The sequence below is a fragment of the Volvox carteri genome, assembly GCF_000143455.1.
Source record: "Volvox carteri f. nagariensis unplaced genomic scaffold VOLCAscaffold_27, whole genome shotgun sequence".
NCBI classification, from domain to species: Eukaryota; Viridiplantae; Chlorophyta; class Chlorophyceae; order Chlamydomonadales; family Volvocaceae; genus Volvox; species Volvox carteri.
Window position 1 is genome coordinate 1,357,737 of NW_003307570.1, and position 22,754 is coordinate 1,380,490.

At 58.9% G+C, this 22,754-nt stretch overlaps 3 protein-coding genes across 3 annotated transcripts in view; 1 reads left to right on the forward strand and 2 right to left on the reverse strand.

Moving 5' to 3' along the window:
- Positions 1 to 1,798: 1,798 nt before the first annotated feature.
- On the reverse strand, positions 1,799 to 4,958 carry VOLCADRAFT_92733 (uncharacterized protein; the record flags this gene model as incomplete). Its single annotated transcript, XM_002952090.1, has 4 exons — positions 1,799 to 1,993; positions 3,305 to 3,400; positions 3,865 to 4,000; positions 4,717 to 4,958. The coding sequence occupies 4 exons, from the start codon at positions 4,956 to 4,958 to the stop codon at positions 1,799 to 1,801; spliced, it is 669 nt and encodes a 222-aa protein (XP_002952136.1).
- A 386-nt stretch (positions 4,959 to 5,344) lies between these two features.
- VOLCADRAFT_118046 (uncharacterized protein) lies at positions 5,345 to 10,608 on the forward strand (the record flags this gene model as incomplete). Its single annotated transcript, XM_002952006.1, has 13 exons — positions 5,345 to 5,408; positions 5,591 to 5,788; positions 6,090 to 6,182; positions 6,515 to 6,664; positions 7,004 to 7,101; positions 7,279 to 7,487; positions 7,688 to 7,760; positions 7,929 to 7,970; positions 8,604 to 8,713; positions 8,888 to 9,011; positions 9,320 to 9,343; positions 9,473 to 10,079; positions 10,454 to 10,608. The coding sequence occupies 13 exons, from the start codon at positions 5,345 to 5,347 to the stop codon at positions 10,606 to 10,608; spliced, it is 1,947 nt and encodes a 648-aa protein (XP_002952052.1).
- A 2,223-nt stretch (positions 10,609 to 12,831) lies between these two features.
- The window catches only part of VOLCADRAFT_118047 (uncharacterized protein), a gene marked incomplete at both ends in the record, with an annotated part of 11,103 nt that continues 1,180 nt past the window's right edge, over positions 12,832 to 22,754 (reverse strand). The window contains 16 exons of the mRNA XM_002952091.1: positions 12,832 to 13,227; positions 13,258 to 13,662; positions 14,036 to 14,127; positions 14,254 to 14,563; positions 15,263 to 15,340; positions 15,443 to 15,562; positions 15,735 to 15,893; positions 16,350 to 16,504; positions 16,694 to 17,918; positions 18,098 to 19,086; positions 20,016 to 20,106; positions 20,405 to 20,528; positions 20,959 to 21,180; positions 21,395 to 21,702; positions 21,953 to 22,030; positions 22,370 to 22,496. Coding sequence (XP_002952137.1) covers positions 12,832 to 13,227; positions 13,258 to 13,662; positions 14,036 to 14,127; positions 14,254 to 14,563; positions 15,263 to 15,340; positions 15,443 to 15,562; positions 15,735 to 15,893; positions 16,350 to 16,504; positions 16,694 to 17,918; positions 18,098 to 19,086; positions 20,016 to 20,106; positions 20,405 to 20,528; positions 20,959 to 21,180; positions 21,395 to 21,702; positions 21,953 to 22,030; positions 22,370 to 22,496 — 4,879 coding nt within the window. The remainder of the gene's footprint in view (positions 13,228 to 13,257; positions 13,663 to 14,035; positions 14,128 to 14,253; positions 14,564 to 15,262; positions 15,341 to 15,442; positions 15,563 to 15,734; positions 15,894 to 16,349; positions 16,505 to 16,693; positions 17,919 to 18,097; positions 19,087 to 20,015; positions 20,107 to 20,404; positions 20,529 to 20,958; positions 21,181 to 21,394; positions 21,703 to 21,952; positions 22,031 to 22,369; positions 22,497 to 22,754) is intronic.

The window sequence follows — 22,754 nt, forward strand, 5'->3', positions numbered from 1 at the left end:
TTAAGACTTCCGCACATTGTACGGCGGAAACATTTCACGAGCTGTTATCCTTAATCGCTCTAGGTACATATGGATTTCCGTGGAGAAACCGCATCTCAATAAATTGCGGTGTATTTTTTTAGTAACTCGGGCAGAGCCTTGACATTCCGAAAGAACGGCATTGAGTGCGGTTGTACTTCTCTGCAAAAGTCATTAAAAAGTACCCGAAGGCAATAAAAGTTATCATGTGCTTCACTTCGTCTTAATTCGTTTAGGCTGTTAGACCCTAAACAGCAACATGTTAAAGCACCTAAGTCCTGCGTCCCTGCAAACTGGACGTATACGCCATACGACTAATCACTGTCCCTCGCTTCATACAGATGGTGTCTTACTTTTCTTGTTGTTGCATTGCCTAACCTTCGGAAGTAGGCAACCTTATGCCACAAAAGCCGCAGCCGTTGCTTAGATAGGTATCCAAACAGCGCACATGAAACACACCTAACGCCTGAAAAATATTTTCGTTGACTTGACCAAGCGTCCTTTCCTTGTGTTCATTGAAGTTGAGCGTTGTGGCTGGCATCGAGGCATCGAGCACAACCAGGCAAAGCTCAGGTTCCGGCAATCCTCCATATGAAGTCTACAACTGTGATGGCAATTTGGCACCCTGCACGGTGGACGATGCATCGTGCATGCTCCCAGCAGCCGGTTGGCCGTTGGTCCGTCAACCGATATACTCGCAGCCCCACACCTGTGCGATATGCGAAGTGCAATCCATATGGGACAATATGGACCAATAGTCGCTGCAATTATTACTCAATCTGAACAGGTTAACATTAATTTGGATTTTCAAAAAATCACCGATGCTGACCGGTAACTTTGAAACAAATCATCATCAGCGCACGCCTCAAACACCTCGGAAATTAAATATGCAGGAGATCAATTTTCCAACACACATCGCACCACCCCACCGACGTCGCAACGCCAATTCAAGAACCTCGGGGTCCCCATAGACCCCGAGGTTGAGTCAGACAGCTACGCCTTTTCCTTCTACGCGCGCACACACACATACACACATATACACGCACACACACATACATATACATACGAAGTGCCCTCCTAACGCACGCACACGCATGGACCCAGAGACCATGTCACAATCCCCAACTGGCCCCGGACATCTCTTTTTATTCCATGGTCCGATTCCCTTCCTTACACCCCGTAAAACATACGTGCCAGGTCACCACCCTACGCATTCCGCCTCTTAGCTGCCGCCACACAGCACCGCCGCACAGCACCTAAGGGGTAAATGGCGCCACAGCCCGGAGGACCTCTCTCAGTCCGTCAGCCAAATCGCTAAGCCAAGTCAGTCACACCACCCCTTCCTTATTTTTTCACCCCCCCCCCACACACACACACAACGCGCACACAACACGCACACAACACGCACACAAGAACGCTCACGCTCACCTACCCACGCTCACCTACCCACTCAACCGCGCTCCCAAGCAATCCCCAGCATCCGGCCTCGCAGCCCCAAGCCCTGCGCAACCCGCATGTATCCACCCCGTACCCGCCCAAGTCCCCTCTCAATAATCCTCGTCCAAGCTCTCGCGTCATTTCGTCCAAGATCTCGTCCAAAATCTCGTCCACGATCTCGTCCAAGCGTTTAACAATCTAATCAGACCAAAACTTCTCATCTGCACCCACTCCCAAGTCATTAAATCGCCGCCAAGTTCATGAAAAAGGTGCAACAGGATGCAAAGAGGCTCGTCTCTCCAGCCAGCCAAGCGGCTGCCCCTCTCTCCGGCCGTTCTCTCTGCTACTCGAACACGAAATCGCAGCTCATGACCGCCAGGGCGTCGTTGGGCAGCTGCAGGAACGTGTCCATGAAGCCGTCCCCCACGGCCTCCACTGTGGCGGTGCCCACCAGTACACCGCTGCTGCCCACCAGCCGCCTACCCGAGGCGGACAGGAAGCGACCCCGGGTGCTCTCTGTCGTCAGAACCGTGCGGATCTGCGGCATGTGTGAGTGAGTGTGAGTGAGTGTGAGTGAGTGTGAGTGAGTGTGAGTGAGTGTGAGTGTGAGTGAGTGTGAGTGAGTGTGAGTGAGTGTGAGTGAGTGTGGGTGAGTGAGTGTGGGTGAGTGAGTGTGCAAATCGGTGGGATGCAGAGGCGCGTGTGTGCAGCACACAGTGGAGCACCAGGGAGGGCGCGTTGGGATAAAAAGGGCTGGGGACGGAAAGAAACCGGCTGGATAGGTTAGGCCCCGGGAGGAGAGGAAGTATAATAAGCAGAACGTAAAAGAATGGTGTTGACGTCCGAAGGCGGAAGTCGTACTCGCGGACAGAAACAAAGGATCAACTGCCGGCATGAGCGGGTTAAGACGGACCACTGACACGATTGAAGCAGAAACCAGACATAGACGGATGGCCCAGGATTAGACACAGGTACACTGCATCAGGAATACATGGGGGGAAGAGGGCACCGGTAAAATGGCACCGGAAGGGAGGCCGGGGTACACGGTCGTGGCGGCACCGGGGGAGGCTTTTTTTCGGCCTTGCGGATCACCCTTGCGGACCACCACCTGGTTATTGTGGCACACCTGGACTCCCCTTACATAGATACAAACATACATACATATACCCTTTTGCCGCCGCCAAGTGCGTCTGCGTCCCTATGAATGTCGTCCCTATACATGTGCAACACAGGCCTTGATGGATTTTGGTTCATTAACATTGCTGCTGGTTGCCGGTTGTTGAATTCTGCGTCCCGTGGAGGCGTCCCGTGGACAGGTCAGCTCCAGGGAAGGAGGTGTGAGGAGGCACAAACCAACTCGGGGAGGGGGAGCATGTGGCCGGCAGCCTCTGCGGAACAACCTTCTTTCCCTCTCTGCTACAGCTGCTGCTGCGTATTTTAATAAGATGATGTAAAATCCCTAACCTGTAATGCTGGCCATGATTTCGCATCCTTAGAAACATCTCTACCTCGTATAAAGTTACAGGGAGCAGCGTATCAAATGTTTCCGGAAGAAGGATTTTTTTCGATCATCATGGTAGATACGAAGAATAATGGCCTAACGAAAAAGATTGCTGGATAGGAAAATGGATTTTAAGTTATAGGATTAAAAGGAGAAGTAGAGGGACCAGTAGACGCATTCCAAAAACCTACAATTGTTTTTGCAAGGGTTGGATTTTTTTTCCTAAATTTTGATTCCTCGACTACTAGTTAGACATTAAAAATGCATCTTTCAGGTCATGACGGCTTTGGCGCTCTTCCCGTCTCTCCTGGCCGTAGCCGTGTCGTCCTCGTTGCCGTGTGTTCGCACCTTGAGCCCGGGCGGCTGGTAGATGGTTCCCGCCGTGAAGTAGAAGTCGGACTCGAAGTTGAGGTTGACCTCCCCCGTGACCGTGTCCAGAATGCCCTGGGCCGCGTCCGGGTGCAGTTCAGGAACATAAGTGCGCCATCACCCAACAACATCCCACAGCCATTCAGTTTGGTAATCAGTCTCCTAAGTGCATGTCTCCTTGCATAAAATGCCTCTCACACACACGCGCGCAAGGCGCTTGGAAATTGTCGCTGGGCTATTTGCGGTACCGATGATGTCAGTCACGTACCCTCGTGTACCCTCAGAATAATAAAACATCCAAGGGGGACAGCAGCACACCGGAGGCCCCCTTTTGCGCTGATCACCACCACAAATCACACCTCTGTGCCCCCCGCGGTCCCCCCGTTCACTTTGTGCCTTTCGCCCTCGCCTCCCCCCTTCAGCTATTCCCTCTTAACGTCCAAAACCAGTCAGGAGGGGGAAGGGGGGAGGGAGGGAAAGGATGAAGAGGCCGTGCCATAAGGGGCGTCAGCCGGCTCGAGTGCTGTAGAAACACACACCTCAAGCGATACTGGCCGGATGGCGATGTTAAGCGGCGGAGGAATGGGCAACAGACCCATCAGAAAGGCCGTACGGTACGACATGTCCGGGATGACTAATACGCTGGTATCAAAGGATAGGTGTAGTTTCCCGTCCCTGGAGTAACAGCAGCGGCAGCAGCAGCAGTCAGGGCAGGGGTAGGATGAGCGCAGAGGAGGGGGGGTAATGGGGAGAATGTGATGTAGGAGGAGGGAAAGGTTAAAGGGAAAACGTATCTGCATAAAGTAAATGGCAGAGTGTGCAAAAGCATGCCGCGGCTTTCGACCAGCCGAAGAGCCCTAGAACGATGCAATACGCGCTGAAATGGAGAAGCGTTAAACACAAGCCGACGCAGTGCGCTGTCGCCTCTTGACCTCTGGAAACCGGAGCAGGAATCCCTTAACCTACGTGGGGCGGCTTTAAATCAGAAAGCCTGACAGCGGCTCCGGTGCTAAGAGAATCGTATGGCTGTTATATAATTCAATCAGCTGGGCAAGAGTGCACTTCCGATAAGATTGCGACGTACAGGACATACATGTAACTACCAGGACGGGGAGAATACGATAACTGGTGGAAACTGTTGTCGAACTGCGAATCGTGCGTTTCTCGTAGGACAACAAAGACAACAAGCAAACCCAAATATATTGTCACGCAGGAGACTGACCGGCCCTGTGTTACGACTGTTGGTGTCAAGCTTCCGGGCGTATGCTCGCCCGGCGTGCTCACGCAATCCTCGTAACTTTCCCATGCCAAGTAAGGATTTGGCTTGTTACTCCAAGTCCGCGCACCGCGGAGCAGGCATGAGGGAGGGCTTTCAGTTTCGCAGTTCTCACCCAACGTCGGTGACGGTGCCCCATCCACCTCCGCCCAGAGCGTTATACCGGAACCGCGGATAGAAGCTCACAGCAAGCTCGCAATCTTGGCGGGTCTTCAGTTGGACCCTAGTATACTGCTGGGTCTGTAAGCTGGCTTGGGTAGAGACCATCACCGCGCGCCGAGGTGTTGCAACCGCCAAGCGCGTTAGTCGCTGCCGGTCAACATGTCGACAGTTATGCGAAACCCTTAAGCTTGCCATAGATGAAAGAAACTATGGAGTTCCTGTCAATCGCGCGTGATGTTGCTGAAAGCTCTCAAGCCGCTGGCTAAAAGTGATCGCAGAGAATGGATCCCGATTATGAGACAAACATATGATTGTAGATGTATCAAAAATTCCCTACTGTGGGTGTTGATAACATTAATGCTCACCTGTCGTACGCCACTTGCGATCGGCAGCCAACGAAGTTTTCTCGCGTACATATGAGCGAATCTTGTCTCCGGCTATCCCACCGATGGTAAGGGCATCGGATGTGCACCGATACACAAGTTAGCATTGACTCAGTCTTACGACAGGGACGAGAAAACGTGGTGCAAGCAGGGCGCTTCTCATTGAGCAACTAAACGCTAATCGTTATGTTGTCACCTATGCAACACCATCTTCGGGCTATGCGGTCCGGCCCCTTTTCACAGCAACTGTCTTCTCCGACAGGTGTGTAGCGACCGACTCCCGGGATGATGCCTCAAACCCCAATCCATTCAAAATCTGCGGTAGTAACATTAAACACATCTATCAACCCAAACTATCCGCTACCCGGTATCTGCTGGCGTGCACCCTCATCCCTCGGGCGGCTCCCCCCTCCCGCACCCTACGCACCTGTGTGCCCCCCCCAGCCCGACCCGGTTCCGCGCGCAGATGCTCATCCCCCTCATCTCCCCCTCCCCCTCCACCACCCAACCCACCTACCCGGCCTCCGCCGCCCGGTGGTAGCGGCGGCAGCGGCGGTGGCGGTGGCCGTCTGCCACCCTCCGGTGCCAGCATCTGGCTGCGACGTGTGTTTCAGGTTACTGCGGGCTTACTGGGCGCCACAGGTACCTCAAAGTGTTGGGGAGGGAGAGGGGGGAGGAGGAGGGGACCAACCCCCAGGCATCTGAGGAAGTGCTGAGGGGTTGCTGGCCCCGCTCACATCTTTGCGCTTCGCTGCTCCGCCGCTGCTGTATATGTGTGCGTGGGGGGTGGGAGAAGAGCTGTGCTCTGAGCCGGGGATTCCTGTTTTTTCTATTGTGTGTGTTTCGCGGCACATCATGTGCCTGTGTCCCTCCCTCCTCTCCCCCTCGCGCACATCGGCAGTTAACTTCCCCCTTTCCCGCATATGTTTCCCCCCTCGCGCAGGTTTGGTTGCTGCTGCGCTGCCCAGTGTGTTATCCACTCAGTGGGGGCTCCAGGGGGCGATGGAGCTCCTCAATACACAGCTGCAACCTCCCGGTGGGTCGGTGGGGCTCCGCGGCGGCGGCGGCTCTTGCCCCACAGCGGGGCTTACAGCGGGACTTAGGGGACGTACGGCAGATTATAGCCCTATACTTGGTGCGGGGAGAGGTGTCCATGTCAGGGGTGATGTCTGGCACCTTGCTGCGGCTGCTGCTGCGCGGCTGCTGTTGTTGTTGCTGTTGCTGTTGCTGCTGCTGCTGCTGCTGTATGTTCGTGTGGGTGAGGGAGATTGAGTCCTTGTGGATCATGAGACGGTGACCTATTGGTTTGGGTCATATATAGTTGGGTTGGCTCTTCCCCCTCCCCCTCCCCCTCCTCTCCCCCGTCAGGCCGTGTGGAGGTGGCGGGGGCTCAGCTCAGCTGGCTGGGGGGTAACGAGCTCCAGTGCGTCAAGGTGTACGACAGTCCTCGGGGCGGACAGATCCTGCTACACCTGAACAAGGTCAGCAGCTCGTCCGGGCTGTGGCATCTGATGGCAGGTGAGGGCAGGGGGGGGAGGGGGGAGAGACGAACCACGAACCAGTGGAGCTGCTGCCATGGAAAGAGTGTACAAGAAGTAGAACTGACCGAACTGACCGGGGGAGGGGGGAGCGTGTTGGGTTTCGTGACCTATTATTTGTGTGCGTGTGTGTGTGTGGGAGCTGGCTGGGATACGAAGGAAAGAGAGATGGGAACTTCGGCGTCTTAAGGTAAAGGGACCCAGAGGTGGGTTGGGCGCAGCGATACACACACGGGACACACACACACATACACATGGCCCCTCCTCCCCCGCCCTATCATCCTCCCACATTCCGCCTCCACCACCCAACCCGCCCTAGGCAGTAGCAGCTACAACTTGGTCGTCTCCAAGCCCTGGGTCAACGCCATCTACGACCCTCGCATCTCTGACTTCAAGTTGGTCCACTTCCTGGAGGGGGTGGGGCTGATGAGACCTCCGCCACCAACACCAACACCAACAACAACAACAACAGTAGTAACAGCAGCAGCAGCAGCAGTACAGCCCCTCTGTACGGGGGAGGAGCAGCAAGGCCAGCAGGGGAGCCAGGATGTTCTGGATCAGCAACGAGGAGGAAAGGCGCTGATGCAAACACAGCAGCAGCAGCAGCAGCAGCAGCAGCGCGGTGGTGGTGGTGGTGGTGGAGGAGGAGGAGGAGGAGGAGGAGGACGAGGAGGACAGTCTGGACGGGTATTGGGGGTGCTGGCGCGAGTGAACAGCAAGATGGAGCTGCATGCGGATGTACGGATGGGAAGGATGAACCTGGTGGTGGCGGATGGACTGCTGCTGGTTCCGGAAGAAATCAGGTACGGAAAGTACGACGGGTGTACGGCAGGCAGGCCGGAGAAGCCCGTTAGGCACCAACACACTACAATGCCATCCCGACATTCACCACCCCTCCCCTTGTCGACCTTGCCCTCTTGAGCCCCCGATGTGCTGAGATCCCAACCGACCCTGAAGCAACTGTAACCGCCAACTGCCAACTGCCAACTGCCCATTGTAACAGGCAAATCCTAGGTCCCCGACTGCACGTTACGGGGGCCGTGGGGGAGCGCGAGCTGCGGGAGTGGGCGGAGGAGGTGGGGGAGGACGGGAGCTGGGCGGAGAGAGCATCAGCTGCCAGTGCGACCGGCGGGGTGGGAGGTGGCGGCAGCAGCGGGGCCCGCGGGGCTACAGCCGCCGCCGGGGCCGCTGTAACCACCTCGCCGCTACCGCCGCCGCCGCCGCCGCTACCTCCCCCTGCTGAGGTGTTGCGGCGGCCCGGGCTGTACCGGCCGGGGGTGATCCAGGTGTGCTGTGCGTTGTGCGTCATGGTGTTGGTGTTGGTGTCAGATGCAGGTCGTCCTGAGGTGTTTTGGTGCCTGGTGGTTGGAGGTACAACCGCTGGTGCAACCGCTGGTGCAACCGCCTTTGTCGAAGCAATAAGTCCAGCAGTCATGCAGTGGTGGTAGGGGGAGAATTGCGCACAGAAGAATATCTTCTTTCCAGGCGGGCGTTGGTAGAGAGAGGAGGTGGCGGCAGCGGGGGTTTAGAGCAGAACAGGGGTCACTGGGCGGTGGGCGGCGGCTAAGGTCCCCTCGTAACGAGCGTGTCTCTATGTGTGTATGTTGTGTGCGTGTCTGTATGTGTGTATGTGTGGGTTACGTGTGTATACGAATGTGGGAGGGGAGCTGCGGCTGCTGAGGTCGCTGGGATATTCCCGCCTGATCCTCTTTTGCTTTACTGGGGGTTGGGGGCGGGGACGGAGGCCCCGTGGGGGATTACGGAGGCGGAGGCGGGAGGCGGCGAAGAAGAGGTGGCGGAGGGGAAATGGCGTCACGTAGTACGAAAGGGTTCCACCTCCGGCGGGTGGAAAGGAAACCACCTCTCATATCCTAACCTCTACCGCTGTCTGTCTGTTTGTCTGTCTGTTTGTCCCTGAGGTTTTATCCGAGCACCTTCGCGGTGAGATAAGGTTGTGGGATGCCCCCGACCACGCCCTGCTGCACCAGCCCGCCACTGCCAGCTTGGATTTGACTCCGGCTCTGTCCAGGTGTGACGTGTGAGAAAGGAGCCAGCACGAGGAATCTGGATCCAGTTGGCTTGGGGAGATCTTGGATCTCGGATTTTTATCAACTTCACGTAACGAATAGAGATTGTTTGGATTCGTTTAGACTTGATTTTAGAGCTGTATCTTTCTTTTGTTCACTGTGATGTCGTACTGCAGGTTGGCTCTAGCCGCCGCGAACCCCCTGCTCGGCAACGTGGTGGAGGTGCGCGGCGGCGGCAGACTGAGCGGCACCTTCAACCCTGACGGTGGACGACTGCCGTACCATGCAGCCACCGTGGAGGTACGGCAGAAAATTCAGCTTTGGGCGGCCGGGGGGGTTGTTCCCAGGGCGTGTCCTGGCCGATGAGCTCCGTCGCCGTCTGCATTACAGACAGACAGAGAGACAGACAGAAAGACAGACAGACAGACGTCACTTGAATGGCACGAGAGTGATGGGGGGCAATTTTCTTTTATGCGGGTGATGTGCGGGGGGAGGTCGCAAAACGAGTTGCGAAACATGGAGTGCGGCGGGACTTGGCGACGTGTGCGACGTGCTCCGTGTGGGGCTGTCGCTGCCCCACGTCGTCCCCCTCCCCCCGGCCCCCTCAGGCTCGTATTCGCGCGCGGACCGGGGTGCGGGCAACATGTGTTAGCGCTCGTCCGGCCCATGGGATACACCCCTAGTGAACGCACAACACCCCAACCCTCGTCGTACTGTTATATGATATTCGTACTCTATCCGTACGTCATCCGTACATGCAGATGGAGCCCGTTTCCCTGGAGTTGGGTCCCTCCTCTCTCGCGTCGAAGTTGCTTGGGGACCTGGAGATGTCGGCACCGGGGTTCGTCGGAGTGACTCGAAGGACCATGGCGGCGGCGGCGGCGGCGACGGCCGCTGTCGCTGCCGCTGGCTCCGCTTCAGTTGCGAGTGGCGGCGCCGCCGATATCGACGGTGTCGGGGCCGGCAGTCACACGGATCGCCCCCTCAACACTGTGTCGGTATCTCGCATGAAGGTGCACTTCAACCGGCATGGCCGTATGCAGACGGAACGAGTGGATATGCACCTTGGCACGGGGGGCGGCGGAGGCGGTGTGCACCTGGCAGCGTGGGGTGGTGCCGACCTTCAACGCGACGAGCTACAGTTTACGGTGGGCGTGTCGCCGGCGCCGTTGCTGGCGGCGCTTGGGCTGGGGGCTGCGGGCCTGCCGCCGGGGTATCTGCTGCTGGTTCCGGTGCGTGGAACAGTTTCGGAGCCGCGGTACGACATGGCGACGGCGGCGGTACGACTTGGGCAGTTGGGCGCACGGCAGCAAGCGGCGCAATGGATTGATCGGCGGGAGACGCACAACGGTGGTGGAGGCTTGTCAGGTGGTGTAGCGTGGGTTGCGGGGTTGCGTGTCTTGGAAGGCGTGAGGTCCAGTTTGTATTCCCCCTCCTGAGTACTTGACCAGCCTTGAATTGGCCTTCTGCTTAACAGCGCTTTCCGTGTTGCGACTGGACTTGGCTTGGTACAGATTATCACACCATTGACGATCTTGCGGATGCGTGTATGAGTGTGTGTCCGTAGGGCTAAAATATTGAGGTTAAATTTAAAAGAGTATTTGCACTACTACTGATTTGCACAGCTCCCTCTGCTAAGTGCTTTGATGACCCATGGCGCATTCAACTCGCGATTTTGCTGATTAGTCGTTTTCCTTGGCACCCTCTGCTGCCCAACGGCCCTCCTGGGAACCCCCCGTCAGCCCGCCTGGGCGCCCTGGCAGCTGGTCTCGGAGCGGAGGAACTTCTAACCACCATTGACCGGGTGCTGCTAGAGGATCTGGCGAATGTGCCGCCACCGCCATCGCCAACAACAACAACAACAACAACAGCAACACCGCCAGTGTCCACCGATTGAGACATGCGGCCGCTGTGCGACATGAGCGTTACTGGCTGGACCCAAATGACAAGAATGCGGCAGCACAGCCCTCTCTTCCACATCGCCACAACCGCCACCATTGCTTACTTTTCGACGGCCCTGTGGGTGTGGAGTCCAGGCGAATAAAGCACTAATGGGATGTTGGAGGCCGTAGTTTAATTAGCTGTAGCTTTTGGTTGGGTGGCGGCGGGATCGATGATATCCCGCCGAAAGAGTGTGCATGAGATGTGTCGGAAGTACCGCACGGACCACACGGACAGGAGACGGCATTACGTGGTGGTGGCACTGGCGCGCTGCGGTGCTGCATGCACATACAGGTGACATGATGGACATGGAAGGCGGTGGAAGGACCTCGGGGCAGGAAGCAGCTGCTGGCGGCGGCAGCAGAGGGGCTGTCCTGTGTACTTACAGTATACGCGCTCTCTGTCGTCTGTGGGAGACGGTAGAACGGCGGGCTCTTTTCCGATTACTCATCGGTCCCAAATGGTTTCTGCTGCTAGAGTAACCAAGGAGGCTCGAGATAAGCTTGTGTAGGTGGGTGGAAAGGGCATGTGCTGAGGCGGTCGCTCTTGTGTTGGGTCGCGACGTCAAGCCATGTCTTACCTGGAGAGAAGGGCTTTTATTACCCTAAAAACCAAAACTGCACCAACCGTGTGTGACCCGCCACATATCGCCCTGGAGCATCCCGCGGTAAAGCGCTAACGAAACTTTCCTCTATGTATCTTGTTCTCCATATCGATCTCTTTCAAGATTTGATTAATATAATAACGCCTGCACAAGGTAGAGCGGTACTTGTCATGGAAAAACCGGTCCGTACGTAATCATGTGTCCCCACTAGTGGAGTGTTCCAGCCGTTTTTGCACTAGTGAGCGACCTTTCTCAACACGTTTTGAAAAAATGACATCCACATGTGTCCCTCACTCTCCTGTCTTCGCAATTTACCCCAACGCAAGTGGGCTGGCTAGCTGTTGGGTAGGGTAACTGCCGTGGCTGCTGGGGCACGCTGCAGGCCGTGGCCCAGCCAACGGAACGCAGAATGGAAACCACACGCACCCTCCTCTCCAGCTCTTTGCCTCAGCTGTCTTCTCCTCAGCAAGCGCAAAAAAAACAAGGCAACGCAAAAAGAAATAAACCAAGTCCGCAAATAATCAAGTAAGGTCCGCAAATAGATAAACACCATAGGCTCAACCAACTAAAAGCATAAGGTCGCGCAAATGTTCCCGACTTCCCGCACCAATTCCAACAACCATAAGATCCGTTTCGCGGTCCTGCCGTTGATGAGCTCGATGAGCGGCCTTTGCCCACCTTATCGTCCGCGCACCCTGCACCCTTTCTAACCCCCCGTCATGTTGGGGCTGCCAGCCAGCCAGCCAGTTTCAAAGTCGCGAGGGAAGGGAGGAAATCTGCGAGAATGGTCTATTATAATGGACCTGCAATATTAGGGGACCTGCCAATAGAGCTGCACACGTGAGAGCAATTGAAGGCACCGCACCGTGCCGACCACACCCGGCCCCAGACTGTTCTCCGGGACAGCCTACACACACACACATACACACACACTCATACCCCTGGCTCCTTCATGGTTCGTATGCGCGGTTTTGCAGGTACGTACGGGGTTGACGCACCCTCGACCACATGGGCAATACACAAACAAACATACATACGTTCATACACACAATAACCGCACCTTTAGGAAGGTCCGTTTTCGAAGCAAGTTCAGGAACCACCGCGCTTTGCTCACAGAAGACACGCTGAATGACACATACATACATACGTACATACCATAACAGAAGTTTCCCAAGTCCTATATCTCGCCACGAACTGACACGCAGGTATAAATAATCCCCTCCTCCCAAAACACACAAACACAAACACGAGAAATTACCCCTTACCTTTGCTCTTGCCTACCAACCCACGCTGTCTCTGACCAGCTTCAGATCCAATTGATGATCAACGAGCACACACACATATACACCCAATACCACCCGTGTTGCCTTCCCCATTACCTGATACATGATATAGGATATCATGATATCCTATATCATGTATCCCGGCACGCGGTAAAGCTCCTCACCCACCCATCAACCCCCCCAATTCTGTATCTCCTCCGCCACACACACACACACACACATACACACACGCGAAAATATTCTGTTCCAAGCCCACCACCAACATCCGACCTCCACCAACAAGTAACCCGTCTCAGCCACCTTCCAACCGCTCCAAGCAACCCAACCCCGCCACCAACAAGCCCCTCTCCGGGCCCCCTGCTGCAGCCACCACACATCCGCCACCACCTCCACCGCCGCCACCGTCTGCCCCAGACGTAGGCCCCCAGCCACATCCCCCGGTCAACGAAATACGGCCGTGCGCCTCCACCTCCACCTCAACACCCGTGCCACCCGTATCACCTCCCGCGGTTCCTTCCTCCCCGCCACAAGCACCCAGATCCGCATCCGCAAACCCTGGCCCGGCTTCGACCGACACAACTGCAGCGTCGCCCTCGCCGCTGCTGCCGCTGTGACCCCGACGATGTTGGCTCTTTGACAACGACGACGACGACGCTGCGCTATTGCCGTAGATGCCACATCCCATTAGCTGTACGGTACCGAGGGCCCCCACACGCACCCCGGCACCGGCATTGCCGGAAAACCCGCACCGCTGCGCCACGACACGCGCTCCGCCGCCGTCCACGTGCAACCCGTGGCCTCCCACACACCCACTGCCCGCCCCCCCACACCCGCCGGCAGCGGCGCCCGTGATGATGCCGTTAGCGCCGGCCGTGCATCTATCCAGGTTCGCGATGCCGCCCGCCGCCACCGTGACGCCGCTGCCGGCGTTGTCCGATAGCTGGCAGCTGCGCAGTACGGCCATGGAGCCCACGCCGCCGACCCGCAGTCCTGAGCCGCCGTTGCTCTGCAGTCGGCACTCCCGCAGGTCAGCGGTGGCGCCCTCTCCAATGGACAGTCCGTGGGAGGTGTGAGAGGACAGCTCACAACGCGTCGCCAGGAGCCGCCCTCCGCGTGTGCCCACCTGGGCATAGATCATAAGGATCCACGGCCTTAGATGGCTTGGCTGGAAAAGGTTTGAGTATGGATGTTATTGTGTTGCTTTTGGCCCGGATTTATGACGGGCTGACTGGCAAGCACTGACGCACTCACCACCAGATTGGCGGCAGCTGAACGGGACGGCCACCACGGTTTTCATTCATCACTTCTTACCATATGGATCGTGTGGCACGCCACTGCCAAACCTTCTCACCGACCCACGGGTCACGAAAGAACTCATAAAAGTGGCCAAGTGCCTGAATCTGACCCACCTTCCCCCCAACTCCATCTGGCCCACCTCCCCCCCTCCAACTCCCTCCGTCCCGCTCCCTCTCTCCTACCCGTACCCCCTCACTTACCACAGCCCCCTGGTAACTCCCCATCACTCTGCAGTCCTCCAGACTAACACAGGCACCAGCCGTAACTACCAGAGCCGCCTGGCTCCGAAACCCTTGGAAACATGATCCACGGGCCACAAGCGAGGATCCCTTGCCCTCCGCCAACACGCCAGGACCACACGGCACCGCCGCCGCCGCCGTCGCCGTTGCCGTCGCCGCCGCCGCTGCTGCTGCATCACCCGCATCCAGGGCAGCTGTGGCCGCGTCGTCGTCGCCAACGTCACTGGCGGCGCTGCCGCTGAGTTTGCAGCCGGTGAACTCCAGGGAACCCCCCGCTAGCACCGCCGCAGCGGCGCCACCAAAGCGGTGCAGCTGGCAGTCCGCTGCCGTCACGGCGGCGTTATCCCTGCAGCACACGCCGTGGCCCGACCCACCCTCCAGGGTACACCCGCTCAGCGACACCGCGGCGTCGGAGGCCTGTACGGCAGCCAACGCTGTCCCGCGCACCATGCAGCCCTCCAGCACGGCGCTGCAGCCCTTGCCCTTCACCTGCACCCATGTGAAACCCAAGAAGCTCAGCGAAAACGACGATCGAACGACGCCAAGTAGAGATGTGCCAAGATGTGCCAAGCATGGCCGTGTGGGCGTGGACAGGCGTCCATCAGCCAGGTGATATCATACTTGATATCGGACCGGACCAGGAGCCGGCATTCGATTTAGGCCCGAGGCCAAAGCATTGAGATACGACACGGCAGCCCCATGTACCGGGAACCGCACCCCCGGAATCCCCCGACAGGGCGCCCACCGCTACCACTGCGGAGGGCGACCCCAATCGACGCAACAAAATGTGGTTATGGCCGTACACATAGCCTCGCACAGCTTTACGCAGCCACAGGCCCGCCGCCGCAAATACACAAGACGTACATACATACATACATACACACGTACGCTGCAAGTAACCTCTTGAGGAGTTCTTTTAGAGGACTTCAAAAGTCTTTCATTGATTGACTACCCTGTAATACCCTGTGCCCTGCTGTCTCTTTGTAGGTCCCAGAAGCAGCTTTTCTGCCTCGCCAAGGCTTATGTTTGGTCCAGATGTTGAGAACTGGCAGCATGATGACAGACGACTGGGAAGAGGTTCGCGACCTGAAAGGCCAAACACACTTACTCCACCAACCGTTTCCTCTTTAGCGCGCCCTGTCCCGTACTGCCGCACTGCCGTACCCCGCTCCCGTATACACCACGCACCTGCAACCCAACGCCGCGACTGGCCGGAAGCAGCAATTGGCACCGCGTCAATATTAGCTCTCCGCCACCAACGTACGACTGCTTGGTTACAAGAAGCGCTGGTCGTACGGCAACAGTGGCGGCGATGGGAACCGGCGTCACCGCCGCCGCTTCCCTGACCAACACATCTGTCATCCTAACCGCCTTGGCCACCACCACGAGCTGCTGCTCCGGAACCAACGCCAGCTCCCCGTTAATGAGCCACAAGCCGGGTGCCGTAACCTTTCCAAACGGGTGAAGGCCAAAAAAGCGTGAGAAGTACTTGTTGGTTGGTTGGGCAGTTGGTTAGGAAGTTGGTTGGGAAGCCGGTGAAGGTAAACCAGACATCACTGTCCCACACGTCACAGTCCATACATACATACATACATACATACATACATACATACATACATACTGTACAGACACACACGCCCACGTCGTCCTTTTATTTTACCTTCATGGCGGGCGCGGCCAGGGGCCCCGTGAAGGTGTTTCCCTGCATGTCAATAGTGGTGCCCGGTCCCGCCCTGTCGATACACTCCGCCAGTTCCTGAAGCCGCCCCGAGCTCAGCTGGATCAGGGTACGATTTGACGTGTCATGGTACCCCGCCCACTCCGCGGCAGCGGTGGAGTGTGGAGGAGTCGAAATGGCCGCGGCCGCCGCTGCTGCTGCTACAACAGCGGAAGGGCTTGCGGTTGTGGTGGTAGTGGTGGTTGTTGCGGCGGCAGCGGTGTTGGTGGTCAGGGCTATATGTACGGCTTTACTTGTGGTAGTTGTAGTTGTAGTGGGGGTGGTGCAGCAGGGGGTGTTGGTTCCACTTCCGGTGGGTGAGGTGAGGGCGCTGAGGGCGTCAACTCGTCCGGGTCCCTGCGGGTCAGGTAGTGGTGGTGGTAGTGGCGGTGGTAGTGGCGGTGGTGGGGGGTGCGGGTGGCGGTGACGGTAGTGGTGGTGCATATGGGTGTTGACAGGTCCTTGGGCCAGTTCCGTGGAGTGGATGGGAATGGGTACCTTGGCAAGAAGAAGAGGGGGCATAAACGTAAAATCGTCATCAGCTACTCGCTCATTCACCTTTCGGAACGTGGCGCTCTTGACACGTAGCCCCCCCATGCCCACGGGTGCCCGCGGCGGCGGCGGTAGCGGCGGTGGTGGCGGAGGCGCGTTGCGCGCCGCACCGGCCCTGACCCCGGCCCCGCCGCCGCTGCTGGCCGGCGGCGGCTCCGTCACTGCGACGGCGGCGGAGGCGCCGCGCGCCAGCGTGGGCGGGCCCTGACCTCCGCCACTGCCTGACGCTCTGCGGGGCGGTGTTGGTGCAAAAGAACGGCTACTACTGCCGAAGGTGGGTGAAGATGCCGTAGAGGCGGTGGCGTCCGCAGTAGGAGTGGAAGCGCGCGTCAACGATGTACCGCACGTACCGCACTCTCCCACTGCCGCCATTGCAGCGCTGCTGTTTTGAGAATCTTGCCGTAGCAGACCCACAGAAAGCGGCGGCAGCGCCAACGCCGCCGCTGACGCAGCCTGCGCCGGCTGCCGCGGCGGCGGCACCGCCGCCGCATCGCAGCCGCCATACGGTGGCATATCCACAACGTCCGCCACAGCGTCGGCTGCCAATGCCATCCCATCAGTCAACGAGGCGGCGGCAGGCGCTGCCGCCGCCATAGGCGGCGGCCGCGGCTCAGACGCGTCCGTACCGGTGACAACCATTGAGCTGCAGGCCAAGGGGTGATCAAAGGCACTTACCGGCGTCGTACGGAGCGTGACGGGGACTCCGCTGATGGCGGCAGTGGCGGCGGCGGTCTGGCCGCTGATGCTAGGGCCCGATAAGGCGCCCGCGGCCTCCGTCGCTGTGTCTGAGGTCGCGTCCCCATTCGCTGACGCAGCGGCGGCAGCGGACGGGACGATGCCAGTACCTGCCCTTGTGCTGGCAGACTGTGAATCCTCCGGTACGAAATCTTCCATCGTGCCCAATTCGCGGAGTTTTATGTCGCCACAGCCGTCGGCAACGGATATCGAGGTCAGCGGCTCTTGCTGCTGCGGCGGCGGTGTCGGCGTCGGCGACAGCGCCGCTGCCATCGTCAACGCAGCAGCTACCTCTTCACCCCGCCGCCTAGGCCCGCTGCGCACCTGGCAGGGACTAGCCGCCGCCACCACTTCCTTGGCGCTAGGCGTCCCTAGCCCCGGGGATGGCGGCTCCCGCTGGCCTGGTGTCGTACTCCCAGCCCCTGGCCATGCCGTACCAGCGCCTCGCTCCCCAGGGCGCAGGGGCGATGGCCGCCCTGGCTGTACGGTTCCCCGCCGCCCCGCGGAGGCAATCCCCGACGGCGCCGGCGACCCGGCGGGGCGTTGCTTGGCCTGCGAATGTATCTGTGCCGCCTGCTGCTGCTGCTGCGGATATGGCGATCCGGAGGTTGAGGTACCGGGCGACACGCCTGAGGATGATGCCGCCGCCGCCGCCGCGGCGGCGGGAGTGCCGCCACCACCACGGTGCAGCAGCTGTAGACGCTGGCGGCGCTGGCGGCGGAGCGCTGCGGACGAAGATCCCAGGAGGGGCAGGTCTTCGTCGTCGTTGATGACGGCACGGATGGCGGCGGTGGTGGTGGCGGCGAGCTCGTTGAGATCCTCCCCCAACTCAACCATACCCTGGAACCACAAGCCAGCGACGTCAAAAGTAGCAAGACAACGTTCAGAAGACGCCATGACGAGACGGATACGAGCGCTCCGACGTATCCCTCGGGGTCCCACAACACCAGGACAAAGTACGGACAAGTACGGCACTCCAATTTTCAAAGCTTCCCACAGCTCCCTTCCACGGCGCCTACCTGAGCCATGTTGTCAAACAGGCGGCGAGCGCCCTCCAGCAAGGTCCCAAAAAGGCCCTCAAACGGCAGTAGAGATTCTCCAGGTCCGCCGGGGGACTGCGTGGTGGAGGTGGCGGCGGTGGCGGTGGCGGAAGGCCCAGCCTTGGGCTCGGGGGCGCTACTCTGGGAGCTGCGGCCGTACTGTCGTGCATTGGTGACGTCACGAAGCAACGGCGACAACGGCCGCTGGACCATTGCGTTGGCGCGCAGCACCGCCGGCGTCGCGGCGGCGATGGGTAGTGCTGCTGCAGCAGCCGACGGGGGTAGCCGTACAGTCGCCGTACCCGCGGCAGCAGCAGCACCAGCAGCGGCGTCATTGACGCCATAGATCTCCACTCTCACAGCGTCGAGGTCAAACGCCAGGTCGCCGGCAGAGTGCTCGTCCTTTTGAGCCGTACCTTGCGCGGTGGTAGCGGCTGCCGCTGCCGCCGGCGCCGCCCCTGCCGACGGAGATGCCCGGCACCGCTGAGCCTTGCTTTTGGCCTTGCTGTCACTACTGCGAGTCCCACCCTCCGGCGGCGACGCCATGGCGGCGGAGCTGCCAGTTCGCACCTTCGCCGGCGTTACGGAGGGATTCCCCTTTCTTTCTGCCAGAGACTGTCGTACCTGCGCCGCAGGGCTACTAGCACCACTTTCATTACGCGCGGTAGCGGACGTCGCGTCGGCAGCGGCTGCCGCGTCCTCCAGCTCCCGCGGCGACGATTGGCCGTGCAGTCGCGGCGCGCCCGGCTCTCCCTCCATATCTGCTGCTGTTGGCGCTGTTGCTGCCGCTGCACAACGACCGTACTGCTGTACGTCTGCCGCCGCCGCCGCTTCTTCTTCCTCCTCCTCCACCGGCATCCCCTCCTCACTAAGCCCAGCCGCCACTACCCCCCCCTCCTCCCCCTCCTCTTCCAAGTAGAGGTGCTCCACCTCGAGGCCAAACATCCCCAGAACGAGCCGGTCCAAATCTGCACAAGGCCCACATGCAAGTCACAGCCGCCGTGTCACAAACACACACATCGCGGATGGCAAAGCCGGGGAGTTCTTCCGCTCATGCATATCAGCATCATGCATCCTTTTGCAGCTGTAGCATCACCACCTGCCACTGTATCCTGGAATACAGTAGTCTTCAAGCTTGGTGGCTGTGGGGATGGTGGTGGTGGTGGTGGTGGCATCACTAGCATCAAGGTTTGCACTCTTGTGCACAGCATGAAACAGCAAAGAAAGAAGGCAGCGACGTGGTGGGAACGACACGCAAGGAAATCCATGCCTCCGGCGGGTAGGGTAGGCGGGAAGGCAGGCAATCAGGATAAGGACGCAGCCCCTTGCGGTGGTCGGAAGCACCCGTTACGGCTCGGATCACGGAATCCCTCTCGGACACACCGACACATGAAACAGATAGACCGACAGACCGACGTCCCCCTACATACACAGACACACGCCACACACCCCGGAGACGGAGCCTGCGTAGCTTTCGTCCTCCCTACGAATCATCAACCCCAAGACCCTCAACAAGTAAACACCCAATGAGCAGAGGCCCATCAAGCATTATCAGCGCCCCCGGCAAACCAGCTCCCCCACTGCCCACTACCTGTGTGCCCCACCTGCCACAACACAGCCGCCCGACCCTTCCCCGAGACAATTGAATCTAGCAATCTCAAAAAAACAAATGCATGATGTTTTAATAGGTACAGAATGCTAGCAGCCCTAACCCCGTGCCTGTCTGCCTGCTTGCCTGCTTCCGTCCGTCCGCCCTCTGCTTCCCCTTCGGCCGCAGCCCCTCCCCACCTTTAACATACCTGGTGCACATGGCATCAACCACCCATTTCGCACCACTCCTAAGACCCTCCCTCCTTCCCCTCCTTCCTTCACTCCATCCATTCACGTACATACATACCTTCCGGCGTCCTTGTCTCCTGTAGCAGCTTGAGCGAGGCCGCCACTTCCGCCACCACCCCCCGCAACACCTGCTGGTGCCTGGGCTGGTTCTGTGGAGCGCGTGTGCGTGTGTTGGGCGGGGCGCCCCGGAAAAAACGTGTGTTTGTGGGGGGGGGGGGAGGGAGCACGGGGGGAAATACGGTCAGTGGGAGCGGAACAAGACACGGTAGCTGGCGGGAAAGGGAATGTGAACGAGAAGACCAACAGCGAGGGGAACACACGGCCCCCAGCAGCCCTCCACCATCCCCTTCACCGCCAACGACACGCGGTTCTTTCCAAATTTCTCTCCCATTCCCCTCTCCCCCTTCGCGTCCACAAGCACACACGCAGCCCCCTCCTGTCTCTCACCTCGCACCCTAGGCTCTTGGCCGCATTGTCCGCGGGGTCGAAGGGGCACTCCAGGGGCACCAGGAAGGCCCTGTTGAAGGGCTGCTGGACCAGGTGACCCCACCAGGTCGATACACGCCACCGCCTGGGCCGCAGGGCGCAGGGTGGGGAGGAAGACGAACCACAGACGACTGATGCTTATAAGGGATGGGGGATAACATGCGGAGTATAAGTCGAGAAGGGGGAAGGCGGTGATGGAATGACAAGAAAGTTCTAAGCCACAAAGTTCTAAGCCGTACAGAACAACTCTCCGTTCCAACTCACCATCGTCACACCCACACGCGGGAACTGCTACCCCGCCATTCCCCACCACCACAGGAACTAACCACCCACTTTAACCCCGCGGGTCGTTCGTACAATAATCCGGTCTTCGCCCCTTTCTTCCTCCGTCTTCCCCCTTTGCTCTCAGCTGACCTCCTCGCAAACCAGTCCGATTGCCTTGTTCCCTTCTTCCCTTGTTCGCTCGTCCAACCGATATACACACACCGTACACAACCACCCTTCACATGACCAACCTGTTCCATGACAGTTGCCAATGCGCCAGCAGTCTGTCCAATAGCACCAGAAACCAATGGAATACAGGAAACAAACCCGCAGCTGTAGCTGTGGCATCAGTATCACATGACGAGACCTGACCCGCCTGGCTGTTGCCGCCGCCGCCGCCGCCGCCGGCAGCAGCAGCAGCACCAGGAGCAGGTGGTGGCAGCAGCCCCAGAGCTTCGGGCGGCCCAGTGAGCCTGGCAAGTGGGTGGGTGAACGGCGTGCAGGATGTGACGGGGAAGGTTTTATAAAAAGGTAAGGCACCCAAGTCCTAGCTGTGGGGTGGGGTAGGAGCTGTACGTAGGAGCTGTGGAGGAACGACCGGGGAATCCGGACACGACACGACGCGATACACAGTTCCCTTCCCCTTCCCTCCTCCCCTTCCCTTCCTGTCAAAGCATAGGGCCCCACCTTGCATTGATGTCCCGCAACAGTATCCCCAATCCCTCGGATGAAGCCGTTAAGCCCGGTAGCCGCTGCGTGGGCCGTACCCCGCCGGCGCCGCCACTACTGGTACCGCCGCCGCCAATACCACCGGAGCCCGCCGCCGTCGCCACGGCGGCGGCGCCACCGGCGCAAGATGACGTCCCGCTTCCTCCGGCTCCGGGGCCTGGCACTGCCGTACCGCCCCCGCTGGCTGCGGGGTCTGCAGCTCCACAGACCCGCCAGAGGGGCGGCAGCAGCGGCCGAGGCTGGAAGGTCTGGGCCGCAAAGATGACCTGCGACGGTAGCGTGCGTGTGTGTGTGTCTGACAGTATATACGCGACTGAGTATAATGTGTGTTTTTGAGTACATGTGCGTGTGTATGTGGTAGGGTGTGTCTGTATGTGTGTGTGAATATGTGGTGTGGCGGGGGTTACATGGGTTCCAAAGGAGCGCATCTAGGACCAGGACGAGAGGCCCCCCGGGGTACAAAAACTAATGGCGCACGCAACCCAACCGACTGCAGGCCCCCTCCTCCGCTCTTACCAGGTTGACAAGCGCCCAGGAATTGAAGGTACCCGCAGCGGGATTGTTCAGACTCCGTGCTTCAGCCCACAACTCTACCTGTTAAAAAAGCGAGGGCGCGAGGGACAGACTCACCGTCAAGTTACCGCCACCAACACCACCCGACACATGTACACAATGCCACCGATCTGCGTTGTTGTAAGGCAGCTCTCATTTCTCGATGTCCCCTGTACATCTGATTCTAGTTGTATCCTGCAAAGTCATAAGATATTACTCTAAAAGCCCTGAATCTCTCGTTCTCTACCCACTGCTTTGTATTCCGACAGATCGCTTAAGAACTCGGCAGTTGATTTCCTTTGACGTTTGCATCATGTAGTCCCCCCGGCCTACTTCCCAAACGTCCCTCCCTCCCTCCCCCCAAACGTCCCTCCCACCCACCAATTGTATGAGGCTACGCAGTCGGGGCTCCAGCATTGCCAACCCTCGCACCACCAGGGGCCGGAGGGCGAAGTTAGGATAAGCGATACACAGCCGCACAGGAATGCCACTGCTGGCGTGTTCAAAGCTGCAGAGGAGTGCGGGGCGGGGAGGGGTGATCTGTTACGAGTGGTGTGCGGCGGGATGTCGATCTACCTCACGTGTGCGAACTGACTAGGGTGGTTTCCGGGAAGGGATGCTGACCGAGCTTGAACCCCAACCGCTTCCGCCGCAGCCTACCTCGCGTGTCGCGTGACACAAACCTGCCCCCCTTTCCCTCCACCCCTCCACCCACCCCTCCCCAGCCTCCGCACAGCACCCACCTGACGGAAGGGACCCTGGCCGC